The sequence below is a fragment of the Truncatella angustata genome, assembly GCF_020726525.1.
Source record: "Truncatella angustata strain MPI-SDFR-AT-0073 chromosome Unknown BKA67scaffold_5, whole genome shotgun sequence".
Taxonomy (NCBI): domain Eukaryota; kingdom Fungi; phylum Ascomycota; class Sordariomycetes; order Amphisphaeriales; family Sporocadaceae; genus Truncatella; species Truncatella angustata.
The window spans coordinates 2,617,967-2,633,408 of record NW_025763385.1 but is presented as its reverse complement, the minus strand read 5'-3'; the positions used below and the strand labels follow the sequence as shown (position 1 = coordinate 2,633,408).

The 15,442-nt window shown below is 50.2% G+C and overlaps 8 protein-coding genes across 8 annotated transcripts; 4 read left to right on the top strand and 4 right to left on the bottom strand.

The window, feature by feature from the left end:
• The first annotated feature begins 846 nt into the window (after nucleotides 1-846).
• On the top strand, nucleotides 847-1,837 carry BKA67DRAFT_692522 (uncharacterized protein). The gene is made up of 2 exons (XM_046109212.1): nucleotides 847-1,246; nucleotides 1,309-1,837. Exons 1-2 carry the CDS (start codon nucleotides 1,057-1,059, stop codon nucleotides 1,509-1,511), a joined length of 393 nt encoding a protein of 130 aa, XP_045957585.1. The 5' UTR covers nucleotides 847-1,056; the 3' UTR covers nucleotides 1,512-1,837.
• BKA67DRAFT_569141 (uncharacterized protein) lies at nucleotides 1,829-2,688 on the bottom strand. Its single transcript, XM_046103087.1, has one exon. It carries the CDS (start codon nucleotides 2,483-2,485, stop codon nucleotides 2,210-2,212), a length of 276 nt encoding a protein of 91 aa, XP_045957584.1. The 5' UTR covers nucleotides 2,486-2,688; the 3' UTR covers nucleotides 1,829-2,209.
• A 984-nt stretch (nucleotides 2,689-3,672) lies between these two features.
• BKA67DRAFT_569139 (uncharacterized protein) lies at nucleotides 3,673-5,303 on the bottom strand. Its single transcript, XM_046103086.1, has 2 exons — nucleotides 4,669-5,303; nucleotides 3,673-4,601 (listed from the first exon to the last, which is right to left on the bottom strand). The coding sequence occupies exons 1-2, from the start codon at nucleotides 4,895-4,897 to the stop codon at nucleotides 3,751-3,753; spliced, it is 1,080 nt and encodes a 359-aa protein (XP_045957583.1). The 5' UTR covers nucleotides 4,898-5,303; the 3' UTR covers nucleotides 3,673-3,750.
• Nucleotides 5,304-6,238: 935 nt separating this feature from the next.
• On the top strand, nucleotides 6,239-7,099 carry BKA67DRAFT_659933 (uncharacterized protein; the record flags this gene model as incomplete). The annotated part of the gene is made up of 3 exons (XM_046107536.1): nucleotides 6,239-6,337; nucleotides 6,445-6,576; nucleotides 6,719-7,099. 3 exons carry the CDS (start codon nucleotides 6,239-6,241, stop codon nucleotides 7,097-7,099), a joined length of 612 nt encoding a protein of 203 aa, XP_045957582.1.
• Nucleotides 7,100-7,549: 450 nt separating this feature from the next.
• Nucleotides 7,550-10,280, top strand: BKA67DRAFT_625317 (P-loop containing nucleoside triphosphate hydrolase protein). The gene is made up of 2 exons (XM_046105532.1): nucleotides 7,550-8,059; nucleotides 8,113-10,280. The coding sequence occupies exons 1-2, from the start codon at nucleotides 7,843-7,845 to the stop codon at nucleotides 10,050-10,052; spliced, it is 2,157 nt and encodes a 718-aa protein (XP_045957581.1). The 5' UTR covers nucleotides 7,550-7,842; the 3' UTR covers nucleotides 10,053-10,280.
• Nucleotides 10,281-10,341: 61 nt separating this feature from the next.
• Nucleotides 10,342-10,874, bottom strand: BKA67DRAFT_569135 (uncharacterized protein). Its single transcript, XM_046103085.1, has one exon. The coding sequence runs from the start codon at nucleotides 10,831-10,833 to the stop codon at nucleotides 10,555-10,557; it is 279 nt and encodes a 92-aa protein (XP_045957580.1). The 5' UTR covers nucleotides 10,834-10,874; the 3' UTR covers nucleotides 10,342-10,554.
• A 1,465-nt stretch (nucleotides 10,875-12,339) lies between these two features.
• BKA67DRAFT_659931 (adenine phosphoribosyltransferase) lies at nucleotides 12,340-12,978 on the top strand (the record flags this gene model as incomplete). The annotated part of the gene is made up of 1 exon (XM_046107535.1): nucleotides 12,340-12,978. The coding sequence occupies one exon, from the start codon at nucleotides 12,340-12,342 to the stop codon at nucleotides 12,976-12,978; it is 639 nt and encodes a 212-aa protein (XP_045957579.1).
• A 193-nt stretch (nucleotides 12,979-13,171) lies between these two features.
• On the bottom strand, nucleotides 13,172-14,696 carry BKA67DRAFT_692517 (uncharacterized protein; the record flags this gene model as incomplete). The annotated part of the gene is made up of 2 exons (XM_046109211.1): nucleotides 13,979-14,696; nucleotides 13,172-13,927 (listed from the first exon to the last, which is right to left on the bottom strand). Exons 1-2 carry the CDS (start codon nucleotides 14,393-14,395, stop codon nucleotides 13,172-13,174), a joined length of 1,173 nt encoding a protein of 390 aa, XP_045957578.1. The 5' UTR covers nucleotides 14,396-14,696.
• Nucleotides 14,697-15,442: the final 746 nt, after the last annotated feature.

Here is a 15,442-nt window from a genome sequence, read left to right as displayed (position 1 = left end):
TGACTCTGCGACAATCACCTTGTGAATTTTGCAACAGAACGATAAAGGACGTGGTTGTTAAACGCTACTGGGCAGTATATTGAAGGAATTGAACTCTGTTCATGATGCACACGCCTAGAACAATGGAATTGGCGGTAGTACCGTTTCCGGGACCAGAGTAGGCCATTTCGTTGCGGGTGTCTTTTGTGTTGTGATTACAGATATCGGCGGAAAGATGCTCAACCTGACAGCATGGGCTACTGTTGCGCGCATGACGAGGACAAAGAGGACATTGAGACACTCAGCTGAGTCCAAACCCGGTTTCGATACTCTCGACCAGGTCGTATGAGAGCAGAGACCATCGTTTCCCATGACTAGGTCAAAACACGGATAATGTTGACTCTTTATTATGCCCCGATGCCTTCATTCGGTCCCTCAAAGACTCGTTCGACAACGGCTGGGCAGTGATATTCCCGGCAAAAGTTGTTTAGCTCTGTAAAACAAAAGTGCTTATGATAGGTATGGATTCTAAGTTGACGGCTACATATGTTGTAAAGATTGGAAACGGATCGGCACGTGCTTGACCAGGTCGGTTGCGTGTTAACCTCAAATGCATTCTTTCGTCATCGCCTCAGCGAGTGGTGACTGAAACTCAATGGGGAGGTGGCTTGAGAAACACGGCCTGTTCCAGCCCCTCCCCTGGCAAATGGGGCCTTGTCGTTCAGTGACGCAGTTTGGTGTCACAGGACACTAATTTCCGTTAGAGCAGTACCCGTTGCCACTATAGCTATATCCCTGTTCCGCCTGAAAGCTCCCCCCGCGGCTCTCCAAATTCGACGGGCTGGAGCTTGGAGCTTTGATTTATGACATCACCAAGCACCCGACAAACATCATCGTGATTTGAGGTTCCCCACAACCAGAAAGCAATATCTAGGAGAGCTTTCTCAGGCGTCCTTCTTCACATTCATTCACTTTCCGATAAATCATATTAAATTTCACGAAAAACAGCCTCGGATTCTTCAGTTCGCCATTCCATCCATCCCACAGAAGTCAATCTACAATCCTCAAACCATCACAATGTCTTTCCTCACCAAGACCGTCTCCAGCCGCATGGCTATCTCCTCCAGAGCTGCCCTGGTCCAGGCTCCTAGACAATTCTCCGTCTCCGCACGGTACCAGAAGACCGCAACCGAGACAGTGAAGGACGCCGCAAAGACTGTCGACCGTAAGGTTTCTGATAAGCTTGTTGACGGTATCAACGCTGCTTGTAAGTTGCACACTCTACATGCTTCACATTTGACGTAGCCCTACTGATACCCATTTCTCTAGCCAAGGCCACTGAGAACATTACCGGTTCCGAGGTTGCAGGCAAGGTGGAAGGTTCCGCCGAGGAGATCCGCGGTCAGGCCGCCGGCAAGGGTTCCGAGTTGGCCGGCAAGGCCAAGGGCGCCGCCAACGAGGCCGCTGGCAAGGCCAAGGGAGCCGCCAATGAGGCCGCTGGCAAGGCTAAGGGTGCTGCCAACAAGTTGTGAAGATAATACGGATCGTGATGCTAGGACGCTTGACCATTGGCGGTCAGCTGTACCATAATGAATGCTGCATAGGGCCGGCGTAATCATAATGAATTGAACGTTTTGGAATAAACCTACTTGTTAACACTAGGAAATTGTGAAATTATGACACCCGAAGCCTCACGTTCTCTTTCAATCTGTAGTGTAGGTGAGTCAAGAGACTGAAGTAGAACACGAAATGCTGCTGTATACGTAGATTATACTAATTGCTATCGATGCGAAGATGGCCACACTAAGGATCTTGGGACACAGTGTATTGGGCGTTGCATGCCCGGGTACTATCATCGGATTAGGTCCTTGAACAAGGATTTGGTCACTACCTAATTGGGTATATGGAGTAATGCCTCACATGTGTATGCATCCAAAGAGTCACCTGATCCTGCTGGCCTTGATGAGTCGACGCTAGACTAGACTTTTGTCCGAGATCGTAATTGCTGACAGGTTGTCCATGTCCCGCTCTATGCCCTCAAAAGCCGAAATGTCCGAAGGTCGGACCCGAGACTGCTCGGGAATAATTCTCGACGTCGAAAATTATAAATGGTTGCCTGTGTTCGTTCAAAAGAGAAGTAATATAAACAATTCTCCTAGATCGCGTAGCGAACCTATCTTTTCCAAAGATGCATCGGTCCACGATTGGTCGTCGACCCTACTTTTATCCGTCACATCCATTTGCCCACCCATTCGGCCACTATAGATTCGGACCACGTCGAGGCATGGGTTTCTTTAAACTTGCAATCGTTGGCACTGGCGCCTACTTCATTGCTAAAAAGATACACACGTAAGAAATGACCTTTCACAGCACCATAGTCTTTGGAAAACGCTGACTCCGTACAACAACAACAAGTCTGGAACACAACAACTCTCAGTTCGCTCAGCAGACTTGTGCCAATTGCGGCTCCCAAATACAAGCTCAACAGGCTTCGCCACCAGGACATCCCTACCAATACAGAAATTGGAAAAATACAGAGTCCTGTGTTCAGCCTCGAGGGTCGAACGACGTTGGAAGGAACTGATATACCATTAGGGCGAACCTATCAACGCTGGGTTGAAGTAGTACTGTAAGATAGCCGAATTAGACAAAAGCCCCACAAATGTAGTATACAACGTATCCCTGCCGGCTCCACCATTATGACTTCTAATAAGGGTGGCCTAGTATCTGTGCAATAACAAACCGTCAACCCGTCGAGGCTACTATCGACACCAGAGAGACTCAAAAAAAAAAGGGGAACCTAGTAACCACGTAGGAGGATGTGATTAGAATGTTACCTGTCTCAAGAAAAGAAGTCGTAAACAAAAAGATTCTATGCCGTAGGGCTTGATGACACGCTATTCCATCTAGTTGCCTGAGAGATTTTCTATCTGTACTGAGCTCTGAATATTGATCCAGTCGCACGCAAGACCTCCAAATGTATTTGGGCGTCATCATAACTTGGCCATGCCTCTGCTGGGATGTCTACGACATGATGCCCATGTCGGAACGCTGATATTTCATTGCGAGATCGTACCTGAAGAATTCAATGACGATTTTCCCACGCTTGAGGTCGTGTAGTACCTGATAAGTGCACGGAGCAAGGTGGCGGGGCTTCAGGCAAAGCTTGGCTATAGGAAGGTGCAAAATTGGAAAATGGGCTCTTGGGAATGTTGGCCATGGTAACTATTCCACCTCACTTCTTGAACAGGTTCTGCCAGTGAAAAATCATTACAATGAAAAGAATTGCAAAGGAACAAAAATCAGAGAGAACAGCATACGGCCAGGCAATATTTCTACCAACGACGAGGCTCTTGTAATGTTGTCATTCGCACGGCCAGTCGCATTGTTGCCTGTTGCACAACATACTGCATATTTCTCATTTGGATAGTGTTTACACAGATGCCTCGTCCTCATCGGCTACATCTTGTTGCATCTGCTTCGTTCCCTTGGCTAGGGCCTGCCAAGATGGGTAAGTTCATACATGCATTATTGCCAGCAGTCTTGGCTGTTTCCAACCCCTTGTCACGTTGGTATCCTTGCCTACCCTTTTTCATTCCCCACCCTGGTAAAATGAGCAGCCTGATCAAGAATACATGCAACTTATGCGCTTCTTGATGGTTCTTCCGAGTCATTGAGCACGAATTGAATATCGTTCGCTACCGCCTTGATCATATTATAATTATAAATTAAGCTTTACCTTTGAACTAGATAGGGGAAAACTCAAGTCGTTCATATGAGACCCAACCATGCAACTCCTAGACAGCCTATTAGGCCCATGGCGATGGCGGTGGAGCTCACCCTTATCCGATCGATGCCGCTTGTTCCTGTGCTTGTAGGCGTGCTCGTACCTGCACTCGAACTATGTGCACTAGTTTCCGATGCACCAGCCCCTGTCCCTGTAGTAGCTTCTCCTACACCACCCGTACCGGTCTTCTGGGAACTACCTTCTCCTGTTCGGGTGGCTGTAGCGGTACTCTGACTACTCCTCGAACTCTGAATAGCCGCAAAGTCAATAGGCAAGTTGACACACGTCGTGTAGCCGTAACAATACTCAGATTCCCGGCAGCACTCGGTGCCACATGGGGTACGGAAATCCTTCGCCTCGCAGCTCCCGGTCGGTGTCGGCAGGGTCTGCGGCAAACTCACCGAGCTCGTCGCGTGGGGAGCAGAATACCCGTAGAGGCCGGGTTGGTACACCACCACACCGTCGCAGGCCGTCAGGCAGTCCATCCACACCGAGCCGTCGACCCAGGCGCTATCGTCGGGAAACTGCTTCACCGCGCAGGCCTGTGCGCAGGGGTAGCTGCGGCACGGAATGTCAGCGTTCTCCCAGCCCGGCAGGCCGTAGTACCGGAGCTCCCTTGCGGTCTCAGCCGGAATCCAGTGGCCCTCGCCCCCGGAAAGGAAAAGCATCTGCGTGCTGTGGCCCGTGATGATGTGCTTGGGTGCCAAGGAAGACGCAGAATCTAGTGAGTACCCCCACGCGCTGATCTCGTAGTATGTACCCGAGGGCCCCATCTCGGGGGGGATGGTGATCTTGACTATACCATCCTTGGCCGGGAGGAAGTCCGTTAGGCTGCCTATATGGGGAGGGAATGTGAGTTTATACTGAAAGAATAGGGTGCGTTCTGTCAGGTATGAACGTACACATCCAGGACATATGAAGCATGTTATACATGACGATCTTGATGTGAGTCGTTTCGTATTCGCCGACGTATCCGCTGCCGACTTCAGTGGCATTATTGATCGTGAGGTCGATTTCTTGACCAGCGGTCAGTTTCAGGGGCCGCGCGCCCAGTTGATCCGCAACGCTGGCATCGGCGGCATATGCGATTTGCGCGGTCAGGATGGCGGACGAGAGAAATCTGATCGCCATGATTAAATATTAACTGCCTAGGCTATGCAGAGAACTGATGTAATTGCATTTAAGTAAGTATACAGAAGCAGAAGCGAGTGGAAGACAAAGAGTGACTGAACGGAACCCAGAGCGAGCGGTCGTCACGAACAAGCGGGTAAGTACAACAAAAGAATGGCGTCGTCTCAGTCTTATCTGTGTATGAGGCCAGAAATGAGTCAGGCGCCGCGCTGCAGAAAAAGTTGTGCTGTGCCGTAATCCAATATTACACCTTCTTGATCAGGTTACTGGCTCGGCTCACTACTACATGGGGCCATTTGATTAAACAATAGTGAAGCACGACTCGGCCTCACAACAAACTAAATCCCAAGATCACTACTTGAGACAGGAACAGATGAAAAAGATCCTGATTGATTGAGAGTGATGATGCGAGTCCAGTAGATTTCGCGCAACTGCTCGTCAGCCCGTCTACTATGGCCAATCAATCATGTCGCCACTAGTCTAACCTAGGTTAGTAGCAATTGATCGTATGTGTTTACAAACCCGTGATAGCCTTGGGCTCGCTATCGCCGTAACATGAACTTCCATCACTCAATGCGTGATTACTCACACTCTTCTAAAGCTTTGCACGACAGAGGCCCATCCATAAATCATTTGACATATTGGGCATTGGTGCCGCCGTGGCCAAGTACGTCAATACCTTGTCTCACGCGGCACTATATCTTCTCGCGATATAAGAATATGGAGTCATGTGAAGTCGACGGCGTAGCTATGTCTATAGAGTGCTCGTCTTCCACATCCACCTCATGGGCAATATATCCACGGTTGGAAAGCTCGACCGCGTTGAAGACACGTGAGAAAGAAAAGAAAATTGGTAATGAGAGAGATAGAGTAGTTAGGATCAGGATGTCGAAGTTGAAAAGAGTTCGCATCGTTATATTCCGCAGTCAAGAAAATCGAGCACTTGTTCACGCCTGAAACTAAGTTATGAGTCCAGTAGTTATTCGAAGGGTTTAGCAGCATCATACAAGTGCGCAGCTTAGAGTAGGATCGTCATAATCTACGCAGCTGGGTTAGACCACGAGGAACATATCGCTACATCTTGTAAGCTCTGATCTTGCTCAAAACCGAGCAATGTGAGAAGGATCTGTAAACATAATTATCACAGCGTCCAGCTTTTCACCCTCTTCAAAATCCTTCACATCATATATTTCTCCCTGAACAACAGTTGTCTTGATCATCACTGCCGAGTTCTAACACATCACATAATCCTCGACAACGCTTGACTTCAGAATCTATCGCCCACCAAGCAAATCTTTGCTGCCATTATAATAGCCAGCAAAACAACTAAATCACGACGAAATGAAGACTAGCATCATCAGTGCCATCCCCATCCTCTGCGCCGTGGCTGGTGCAATGGCTACACCTGCTGCTCAAAACTCATCCGACTCGAACCCCTTGGTAAGATATTCTGGATATATCCGTATCCGCTATTGTTCCCGACCCACGAAGTCTAAAGAAATGGTAATAAGAATTTGTCTCACCAATCGCTGACCTTTGCGTCCTAGCCTGAGACCACTGGGCTCACCGACGTGAACACGACTGTTCTCGACGCTAAGATTGCTGAGCCTGACATTTATAACACTCCTGCACTGAGTGAAAAGCGATGGAATGATCAGTTGATTTATTTCCCAGGCGGCGTAAGTCCTTAGATTTTCTACCTTCCTTCAGCCGACGATCCAAGCTTTACTTGCAATAGGGAGGGCTACATAACCGCTGTTGGTTTCCTTCCAGCTGAACTTGTGAGACTGACGTATTTGTTTCTCGCTCTTTGCCGTTTAGTGGACCGATTGCCACCCATATATCTTTAGATCAGACAACGCCCCCACGGAGGGCATCACAGAGGGCATCAAGCAACTCCGCGCGAAGGGTCCCCATGCGCTGTGCGTCGCCAACTCCGGGAAACCAGGCCATTACAACAAGAGATCCCGCTGCGAGCGCGTGGCCTGCTCAGGCGACGCGGGCATCTTTCTGTGCAACGACCTGGACGTCCAGATCCGGCGCCCCTGTTCCGAGGTCGCCGACTATGTCGAGAATCTCGTCCAGAACTGCAGGCTTCAAGTCAACCCAGGGTGGGGCGGCGAGATTGATTACGTCCATGGCCACAAGGCCGGTCCCACTGGCAGTGGTTTTCAGGTCATGGTTATGGATGATAGCTGCTAGCTGATTACAGGCTCTCTTCCCTGGTTGTGGCTCAGTCAGTAATGGGTGAAGAAATGAATCGATTCTTTCCTCAAGGTGGCTCGGTCAGTAACGGGGTGACGGAATGATGCGGAGCCAGAGATAGTGTTAGAGAAAGCATAAGACATGCTGAGAGAATCGCTGTCCCAAAATTGAAGAACGTGTGCAACCCAAAGTGGACATGCCTGCACTGCACCACATGGGCTTCCGGCGAACCATCACAGTGATCCTGACTGATAGAAGGTCTGCATGCTCCGTATAGCCGTCCTACTTAGTGGAGCAGGCCGAACTTTGGACGAGCAGAGTAGCTTGGTGACGTTGGGACGCTATATAATGGTGCTGGTGCCGGCCTGGCAGGTGCTGATGCAGGGTCCTTCGCTGTGGGGACATCATGGCCCGCTGCACCGTTGCCCTTGACAACCGCCAACGGAGCTTATTATCATGTTAGGATTTTGCTGGAGAGAATCCGCGCCATCTGTGAGCCCAAGCTTTGACATTGGCAAGGATTCGATCAATAGCTGCCATTTGATATCCCAACCCAATCCTACACGAAGTCATTCCAAAGGACGCGGCCGTCACAAGCATAGCATTTTGAGGCAAGGTTCCCAGTTGCGGAGTGGTGGCAATAATACTCTGTGTTAAGACACTCATTCCCTCCCGTCCTTATCGTCGTCCATGTCATCACCCCCCAGACAATTGTTGTTTTTCGCTCCAACGTGTCCAACATGTCTGTGAGGGTTGTCGCTCGAATTCGCCCCTTGCTTCCACACGAGCTGGACAAGCCAAAGGACATCATCGTCCACGCCGCGAGCACAGATGACGGCAAGCCCAACACCCTCGTCCGGATACCGAGTCCCAAGAACGAGGCTGAGGAGTTCACCTTCGCCTTCAACAGCGTTTACGATCAACCCACCACTCAAGAGGACCTATTCACCGCCGAAGGTACAGAACCCGACCAATGACCGCAACATGAACTCTAACTGGACCCCTCATAGTTGCCCCTCACCTCAAGGCTCTCTTCCAAGGCCTCGATGTCACCATATTCGCCTACGGCGTCACAGGCACCGGCAAGACACATACCATGCGCGGTGGGCTGAAGCTGGCAGATCGTGGGGTGATTCCCAGACTGCTGAGCGGTGTCTACCGAAGAGCCAAGAGGATGACAAAGGACACAGCTGGCGAGACGACGGTGACAGTCGCCCTGTCATACTACGAGATCTACAACGACAAGGTTTTCGACCTCTTCGAGCCCCTCGAGAAGCGAACCCCTACCGGCCTGCCCTTGAGAGAAGCCAATGGCAAGACGCATGTCGTCGGACTTACAGAGAGGCCATGTGAAGACCTGAAGGACTTCGAGAAGCTGTACATCGAGGCAAACAATAACCGTATCACTGCTGCCACCAAGCTCAACGCCCATAGCAGTCGAAGCCACGCCATCCTGCGTGTCAAGCTTACGCAGACGACTGGCGACATGGTCCGAGAGAGTACAGCTTCCGCCATTGACTTGGCCGGGTCGGAGGACAACCGAAGAACCGAGAACAACAAGGAGCGTCTGGTCGAGTCGGCCGCCATCAACAAGAGCTTGTTCGTACTTAGTCAATGCATCGATGCTATATCGCGAGGCGAGCGACGCATACCGTTCCGCGAATCCAAGATGACGAGAATCCTCTCCTTGGGCCAGAACAACGGCATCACCATCATGATCCTCAACCTGGCGCCCCTCCGCAGCTACCACCTCGACACCCTGAGCAGTCTGAATGTCAGCTCGCGAGCGAAGCGAATTGAAGTGCGAGAGATCGAGAACGAGATTGTCTATAAACAAGTCCCGCGTGCGAACTCTGCCAACTCCAATATGGCTCGTCAACCCTTACGGCCGCTTGCCAATGCCCACAACGTCGCCTCTGGTCAGATTGCGGCCAAGGAAAAAGAGAATGCGGCAGCTGTCGCTGCAGATAAACCCGTCAAGCTGTTCAATGTCTACAGAGAAGCCGCAAAGCCTGCCGTGCTTGCACCTCGTCCGGCCAACGTTGCCCTGAAGCGCGCCAACTCGATGCTGCAAAAGCGACCGTCCGATCAAGACTCAGGCATTGCCCGGCCTACGAAGATCACCCGTCCAACTCACACACTGCTTGCACCGCAACTCACGAGCAGGCCCACTTCGATACCGACAAAACAATCAGCTCAACAACCCACAGTCTCTGCCGAGGACATCGAGGCCATGGTCGAAAAGAAGGTCGCCGAGATCCTCGCATCTCGCACGCAGCCCGCTCCGCAACCCGAAATCAGTGATGCTGTACAAAAACGGTTGGACGCTCTGGAGCGTCGCATTGAGGATGCTCACGACGATGGAAAATCTGAGGGCCTGCGTTTCTTACTCATGGCCAGGCAGCACAAGGAAAGAGGCGAGGACTTGAGCGCCCTCAAGATGTACGAGCTGGCTCTACCCTATTTCCCTGGCCAGGCGAAGCTGGCTTCCAAGATCGAAAAAATCAAGGCCAAGATAGCTGCCAAGAGAGAAGGTCGCGATGTGGCCGATGCGACCAACGAGGTGCTTTCACCCATCGTAAGGAAAAAGAATGTGCATCGACACGTTGATGACGAGGACTACGAGGCAGATGCAGCCGAAGACGACGAGGAATTCCTCCTTGGGCGGCAAAAGACCAAGAGGGTCAAGGCCACCAAACTGGCCCCTGTGCTCGACGACACGCCGCTTACACCTCAAATGCAGGAGCTGCTCGACATCATCAACTCCGGGGATGCCACCTCCATCATGGCCTTGCAGGGTTTCGGACCCAAGAAGGCACGCGACTTGGTAGAATATCTCAGCTTGGATGGAAGCACGATCGAGAATATTTCTCAATTGCGAGCCGTTCCTGGGATGGGCGGCCGAGCTATCGAAAGAGCCTACGAAGGACTGCTGTCTGGTCGCGTGTGACGTCGACCTTGAAAGAAAGATGATGGACTTTTTTCCACCCATGTGGCTGTTCATACGTAGAAACTCGGTTTCTTCTTTTGTTACATGATTGGCACAGCGCTAGGTAATTGGATCGCATACATAGCATAAATTGCATTGGCGAGGCGTTTTGGGAGCATATAGAGATATACAGGTGGCATTCGGAATGGTCGTTGTCTATTTCATCATGCATGCATACAATCTTGGCGGATATTTGCTCAATCTTTCCCGCATCGCGCGTCCTAGAGTGCATACGTAGTTCATTATGTTTCCTCTTCACCGGACATGACTTGCGGTTTCCATGCCGTATGCTTCCCATGCCAAAACGCATCAAGTGAATGAAGGCGCCAACTTTGAGGACGTCAGTTAGTATCCAAACGCCTAGTCCTCAACTAACCAGTCCAAACATTGTTTAAATCGACACGCTTTAATGAAGATTACTTTATCTCCATCAATCCTCATTCCCCTCTACTCCTATAAAGATCTAAAAAGACCTCTTTTGGGCTACTCTGACAAACCTCCGATTATCTTCTTTCACTAAATTACAAATATGCCTGGCCCTCTTACTTCTATATCTAATCTTCTCGACATACTGAAACGGCAGGAAGGGTATGGGTATAACCGGAATGGACAGAGAGAGAGGGCGAGAGAAGAGAGGGGAGAGAGAATTTACAAATCCAGCACCAACCGTACTCCTCAACAGATCATTGCCCGCCGGCACACTCGCCACGTGCGCCGGGTACATGTCGCTGAGATAGGCCATGACGTATTTGAAGAGCAGGAAAGAAGCTGATGCTGAACCAGGCGTTACCGACGACGAGCACTGTCCCGTTAGACGCCGGTCCAGCTTTGCTTAGCTGAACTAGAACAGGCAGATGGGTTTGGATGGGCACCCACAAACGCCGTGGTGGAGTTGCCACCCAGGCTGCAGCTCCTCCCCCCGCGCATCAAACTCGAGGCTCGATATACCTGTCCGGTACCAGACGAGAAGGCGAGAGCACTACGAAGGCGCCAGCGAGAAGGCCAAGGAACGCCAGCCGGCTCAAGACTTGTCACACCACGAGCAAGATTCAGCGTGATGATATAGATAGGGTTGCGGCCCGTATCCGGAAGGTATCAATCAATAATGTAGGAGTCTTTACCCTTTTGTCGACGTGATGCTTTGGGTTACCATTTACAACAGCATTGTGGTCGACAACTATGGCTGAATCCCGTGTCACGTTCGAGTTCGTATTTGGTGAATATTTTCGGGCAAGAGTTTGGCTGTTACAACGGCTTTTGCGATAAATCACAATCAAAGGGCATTACAACATCTAAAGAGACACATGAGCACGTAGGAGGGTTTAACCTACGTTCTAAAGGCTGTGAGCAGAACTTCACTTCAAGGCAGCGCGCGAGATGCGGCTCTTCGCAACAGTCGACTGATGACATGGATGATCACAGATTTAGGTCGCGTCTCAATCGCTCGGACAACGAGTAATAGTCCGGAGAACCGGATTATGATCATCGTCGTAATACTTCACTGGTATCTGCCGAAATAAAGAAAAGGGTCTTCTCGCAAAGACACAACTGTGATGTGTTTGTAAGCAGACCGAGAGCTTGAAGGAAGCTTATCTACGCGCTATCAACGAAATAGTCCCATTCATGACGTTGGTGGGCGCGGCCTCGCAAAGACGCAGCGCTAACAACTAAGCCCACGGTAATTGCTTTCTAAGGTTCTAGCTCAAGGCTCAGGTGTCTGGAAATCGGCGTTTCTGCAGCATAAACGTTTTTCGAAGAAGATTTCTCGAGTGCTCAATAACAAGGCTGGGTTTGAGGGTCTGGCAGGTCCTGAAAAGCTCTATCTGGCGATGTGCCATGCGAGGCTGACACTTGAGTTTGCTACTGACGTCGTTCTTGATTGCGCTTGCGAAAAAGTGATCCCATCCGCTAGGTTAGTGCACAGCACGCATTTCCCAAGAGCTCTCGACGACATTACAGATCACATTGAATGCTGGCTTCATATCCCGTACATTGGCGAACAGTATATTGATGCGAGTGCATGAAGCTTCAAGGGTCAACGAGGAGAAGTAATGGCTGGTCAGGTTTCGTCTAAGGTTAGATCAATAGGTGGACTGTTGAGCGGCAGAAACTCCGCATTGATTGGTGCCAGTCGGAGTTGATCCGAACGCTTATCACCCATACCCTGCATTTGATGCCAATGCGCGCTTCCAAGATTTCCATTTCATTGTCCTCTACCTACACTATCTACCAATGACCCAAGGCCACTATGGTCGAATCAGGGTTAAGCGCCTCGCCTAAAGCAGAGCATACCTATACTCTTGACCTTGCAGGACGGGAACTGACTTTGCCAATCGTGCCCATCTCTGAGAGCCTCGCCATTTCTCTCTTCATGATAATAGACCATCCCCTGTCAGTTCTATCGCACACAGGTCAAGCGCTGGCATCCTTGTTACGTCCCCTAGACCCAGAGGTCATCGTGGCACCCGCTACCCTGGGCATACCCCTAGCCATCGAGGTATCTCGTGCTCTAGGGCTGGAGCGATATGTGATCCTGCAGAAATCGCCCAAGATCCATCTAGCCGATGCACTGTCTGTCTCCATTACTAGCATAACTTCCAAGGGGCCCCAGAGGTTCTTATTGGACCGGGCAGCTGTCCCAATACTGAAAGGCAAGAGGGCTTGCGTGGTCGACGACGTCGTGGCAAGTGGAAACAGCCTGAAAGGTGCACTGGAGTTGGTGCGCAAGGCAGGGGCTGACATGGTCGGTGTCGGTGTGGTTTTGACCGAAGGATGGGAGTGGAAGGCCTGCCTTGCGAAGGACGCAAACTTGATCAAAGGCGTGGGGCATATCCCACAGTTTCATTTGCAAAATGGGACGTGGGTGGCTATAAATGAAACTCTGTGAAGTTGACAGTGCAAATATGGGTTTTTCATCAAGTCAGTGTGCATCCACCATGCATGTTGATTGTGAAGGGAGAGTTTTTCACTTTTCATTTTTCATTTCTTTCTTTTCTTCCTTGTTTTTCTTCCTCCTTTACTCTCTGGAGGTGGAAAATTGTCCCGTGGTACACCACACCCCGGTATGCATCTATTAGTGGTCATTGATCAAGTCCCATATCTAGAAATAATTTGGGTATCTCATCATCCCAAAAGTCCCAGCCCGGTACTTCTTCCACCGGCAATTCACGAAGAGAGGCAGCGGCAGGCGAGTAGTCGCCAATCAGTCGTCCTCTGCTGTTGTCGTCTAATTTATAGGCTAACTGTGCCAAAGCATTTGCCCGGAGAATTCTGGACAACTGGGTGATCGGACCCCCCGTATAACGATATTTCAGTGATGGACGCCGGAAGTCTTCAACCCAGATCCGATACAGGAAACTGCGACTGTAGGTGTCCCAAGTCACCCATGCCGACCTACTGTATTGTGGAGGTGGTGGTGGTGGTATGACGTTGAACCCAGAGAACTCCAGCACAGATGTCGGCGTCGTAGGCTGGGTCACATAGGTTGTGTCCAATGCGACCATCCATGTGTATCGGGGATTCCCTATCCTTCTACCTAAGCCTTGGTCTTTTCCCACTATGCCTCTCAATTCTCGTTCTGAAATTACAGACTGCGTTCTCAATCTCCAGTCTCCGGATGAAGAATTCCGCCAGGCTGTTGAATGTTGGCAATGCTGTCGAAGGGGAATATACTCAAAATCAATGTATGTCTGGCGTGGAAAAAGAGCGTACGTCTTGTTCCAAGTAATGAAACACATCGAGTCGGTGGATGGAAACGTTGCCAATATCGTTTCTACAGGGGGCACAGATGTTATAATGAGGTGCAGACAGTGATCCTGCCTTGTCGGGAGGCGCAACTGTGCGATAGTTAGCCGCTACTCCCTAGAGAGGAGTTGGGTTTTACCTACGCATTTACGTTCGATCTCTCTAGTAGCGTCGGGAGAGGCCGGCACATCATACGATTCCTTCTGCGATAGGTAGTGCTCCATCTTGTCAGCGTTGTCGCCTCGTTGAACGAAGATCAAGATGCCCTCATTTTTCGAAAGCTGTCTTAGCAAGAACTGAACTACCCAGGAACCGGCTATCAGAGCATTGCATTCACCTAGGACGGAGCGGAAGGCGCGCGGATCTCTGAAGTGGTGCCTGAAGGGAATGTTGATGTTCCATGAATGACTGAGAGTCATGGCTCTGATGGTTTTGGAGGCTTGGCTCAACCTCACGACACTTCTTGTGTCAAGCAATTTCATCAGTCTTTTATAGATTGGATAAAATGTGTCTCTGCCTTCGAGCAACGATCGAATATTGCGGGTCTGCTTGGAAGCCATGTTGAAGGTGCTCTTATATTGATGAAAGGAGTAGAGTTAATGCGGGAGGATTGGAATGTCGCAGTATTACTTTGCTTGGTCTTTTCGCTGGATAACAATGGAAGATACTAACGGAGCAAATTTGATGTACTAGCCTCGACAGATCTCCTGAGCCAAGATGGACACACTTGTTCCACGACACAACGCACTTCAAGAAAAGAGTTGACGAGGATTTTATGTAGATGTCTTGGATTGTGATTTCGACTCTGAGCTATTATGAGAACTTTGATTTACAATTATCCGGTTGACCTGATCACGCATGTTGGCCTTAGCTTCAAATACTTGCTCTTTCAAAAAAAAACCCAGGACAAGACACTTCTATCGCCAAGTCAACAACTGCAGGTGTCAGTACCTAACAAGCGAGATAACCAGTCTATATTGAATTGAATATCATAATAATGCCAATGCATACCACGAAACCCCAGCTCATCAGGGTAGCTGGACGGTCGTCAGCGTCCTGGACTGTACGAAGCATTGAGAGCAGCCGCTCACAAATTGAGTGGAATCGCCGGACTTTCAAGCAATATATTAACACCAACAACTCGAAGCCAAACCTGACATTGATTTCTTTCGACAATCTTTTTTGCCTAATATTTACCACGTTCTTCTACTGGACCGTTTTTCGGTCCTCTTCTCTGCTCCCCGGTGTTTCTTGAACGAATCTCGCTTCAGAGACGCACCAGCGATGGACAATGTCTTTCCAAAGAGGACCATTTATAGAGCTGATGTCCCACATCTCTGACTGCACATCGTGTCCAGAACCTTGAGTCATGCACAATCTGATGGCAGACAGGAAAGCACCACATCTCAGGACCCCTGAACGGGATGGTCGCCAGCTTGCACACGGGGAAAGTACTGGACCCCTGGCAACATATTTCACAGTTGTCTGGCCGTCTAGACCCAAGGGTCTCGAGGCGACTCAATACAAGCATGCAAGCTTTGTCGAGGGCTCGTGCATTGCTCACAACCGCAACACTCAGCGACTGCTGCAGCGCCTCACATGTCCGC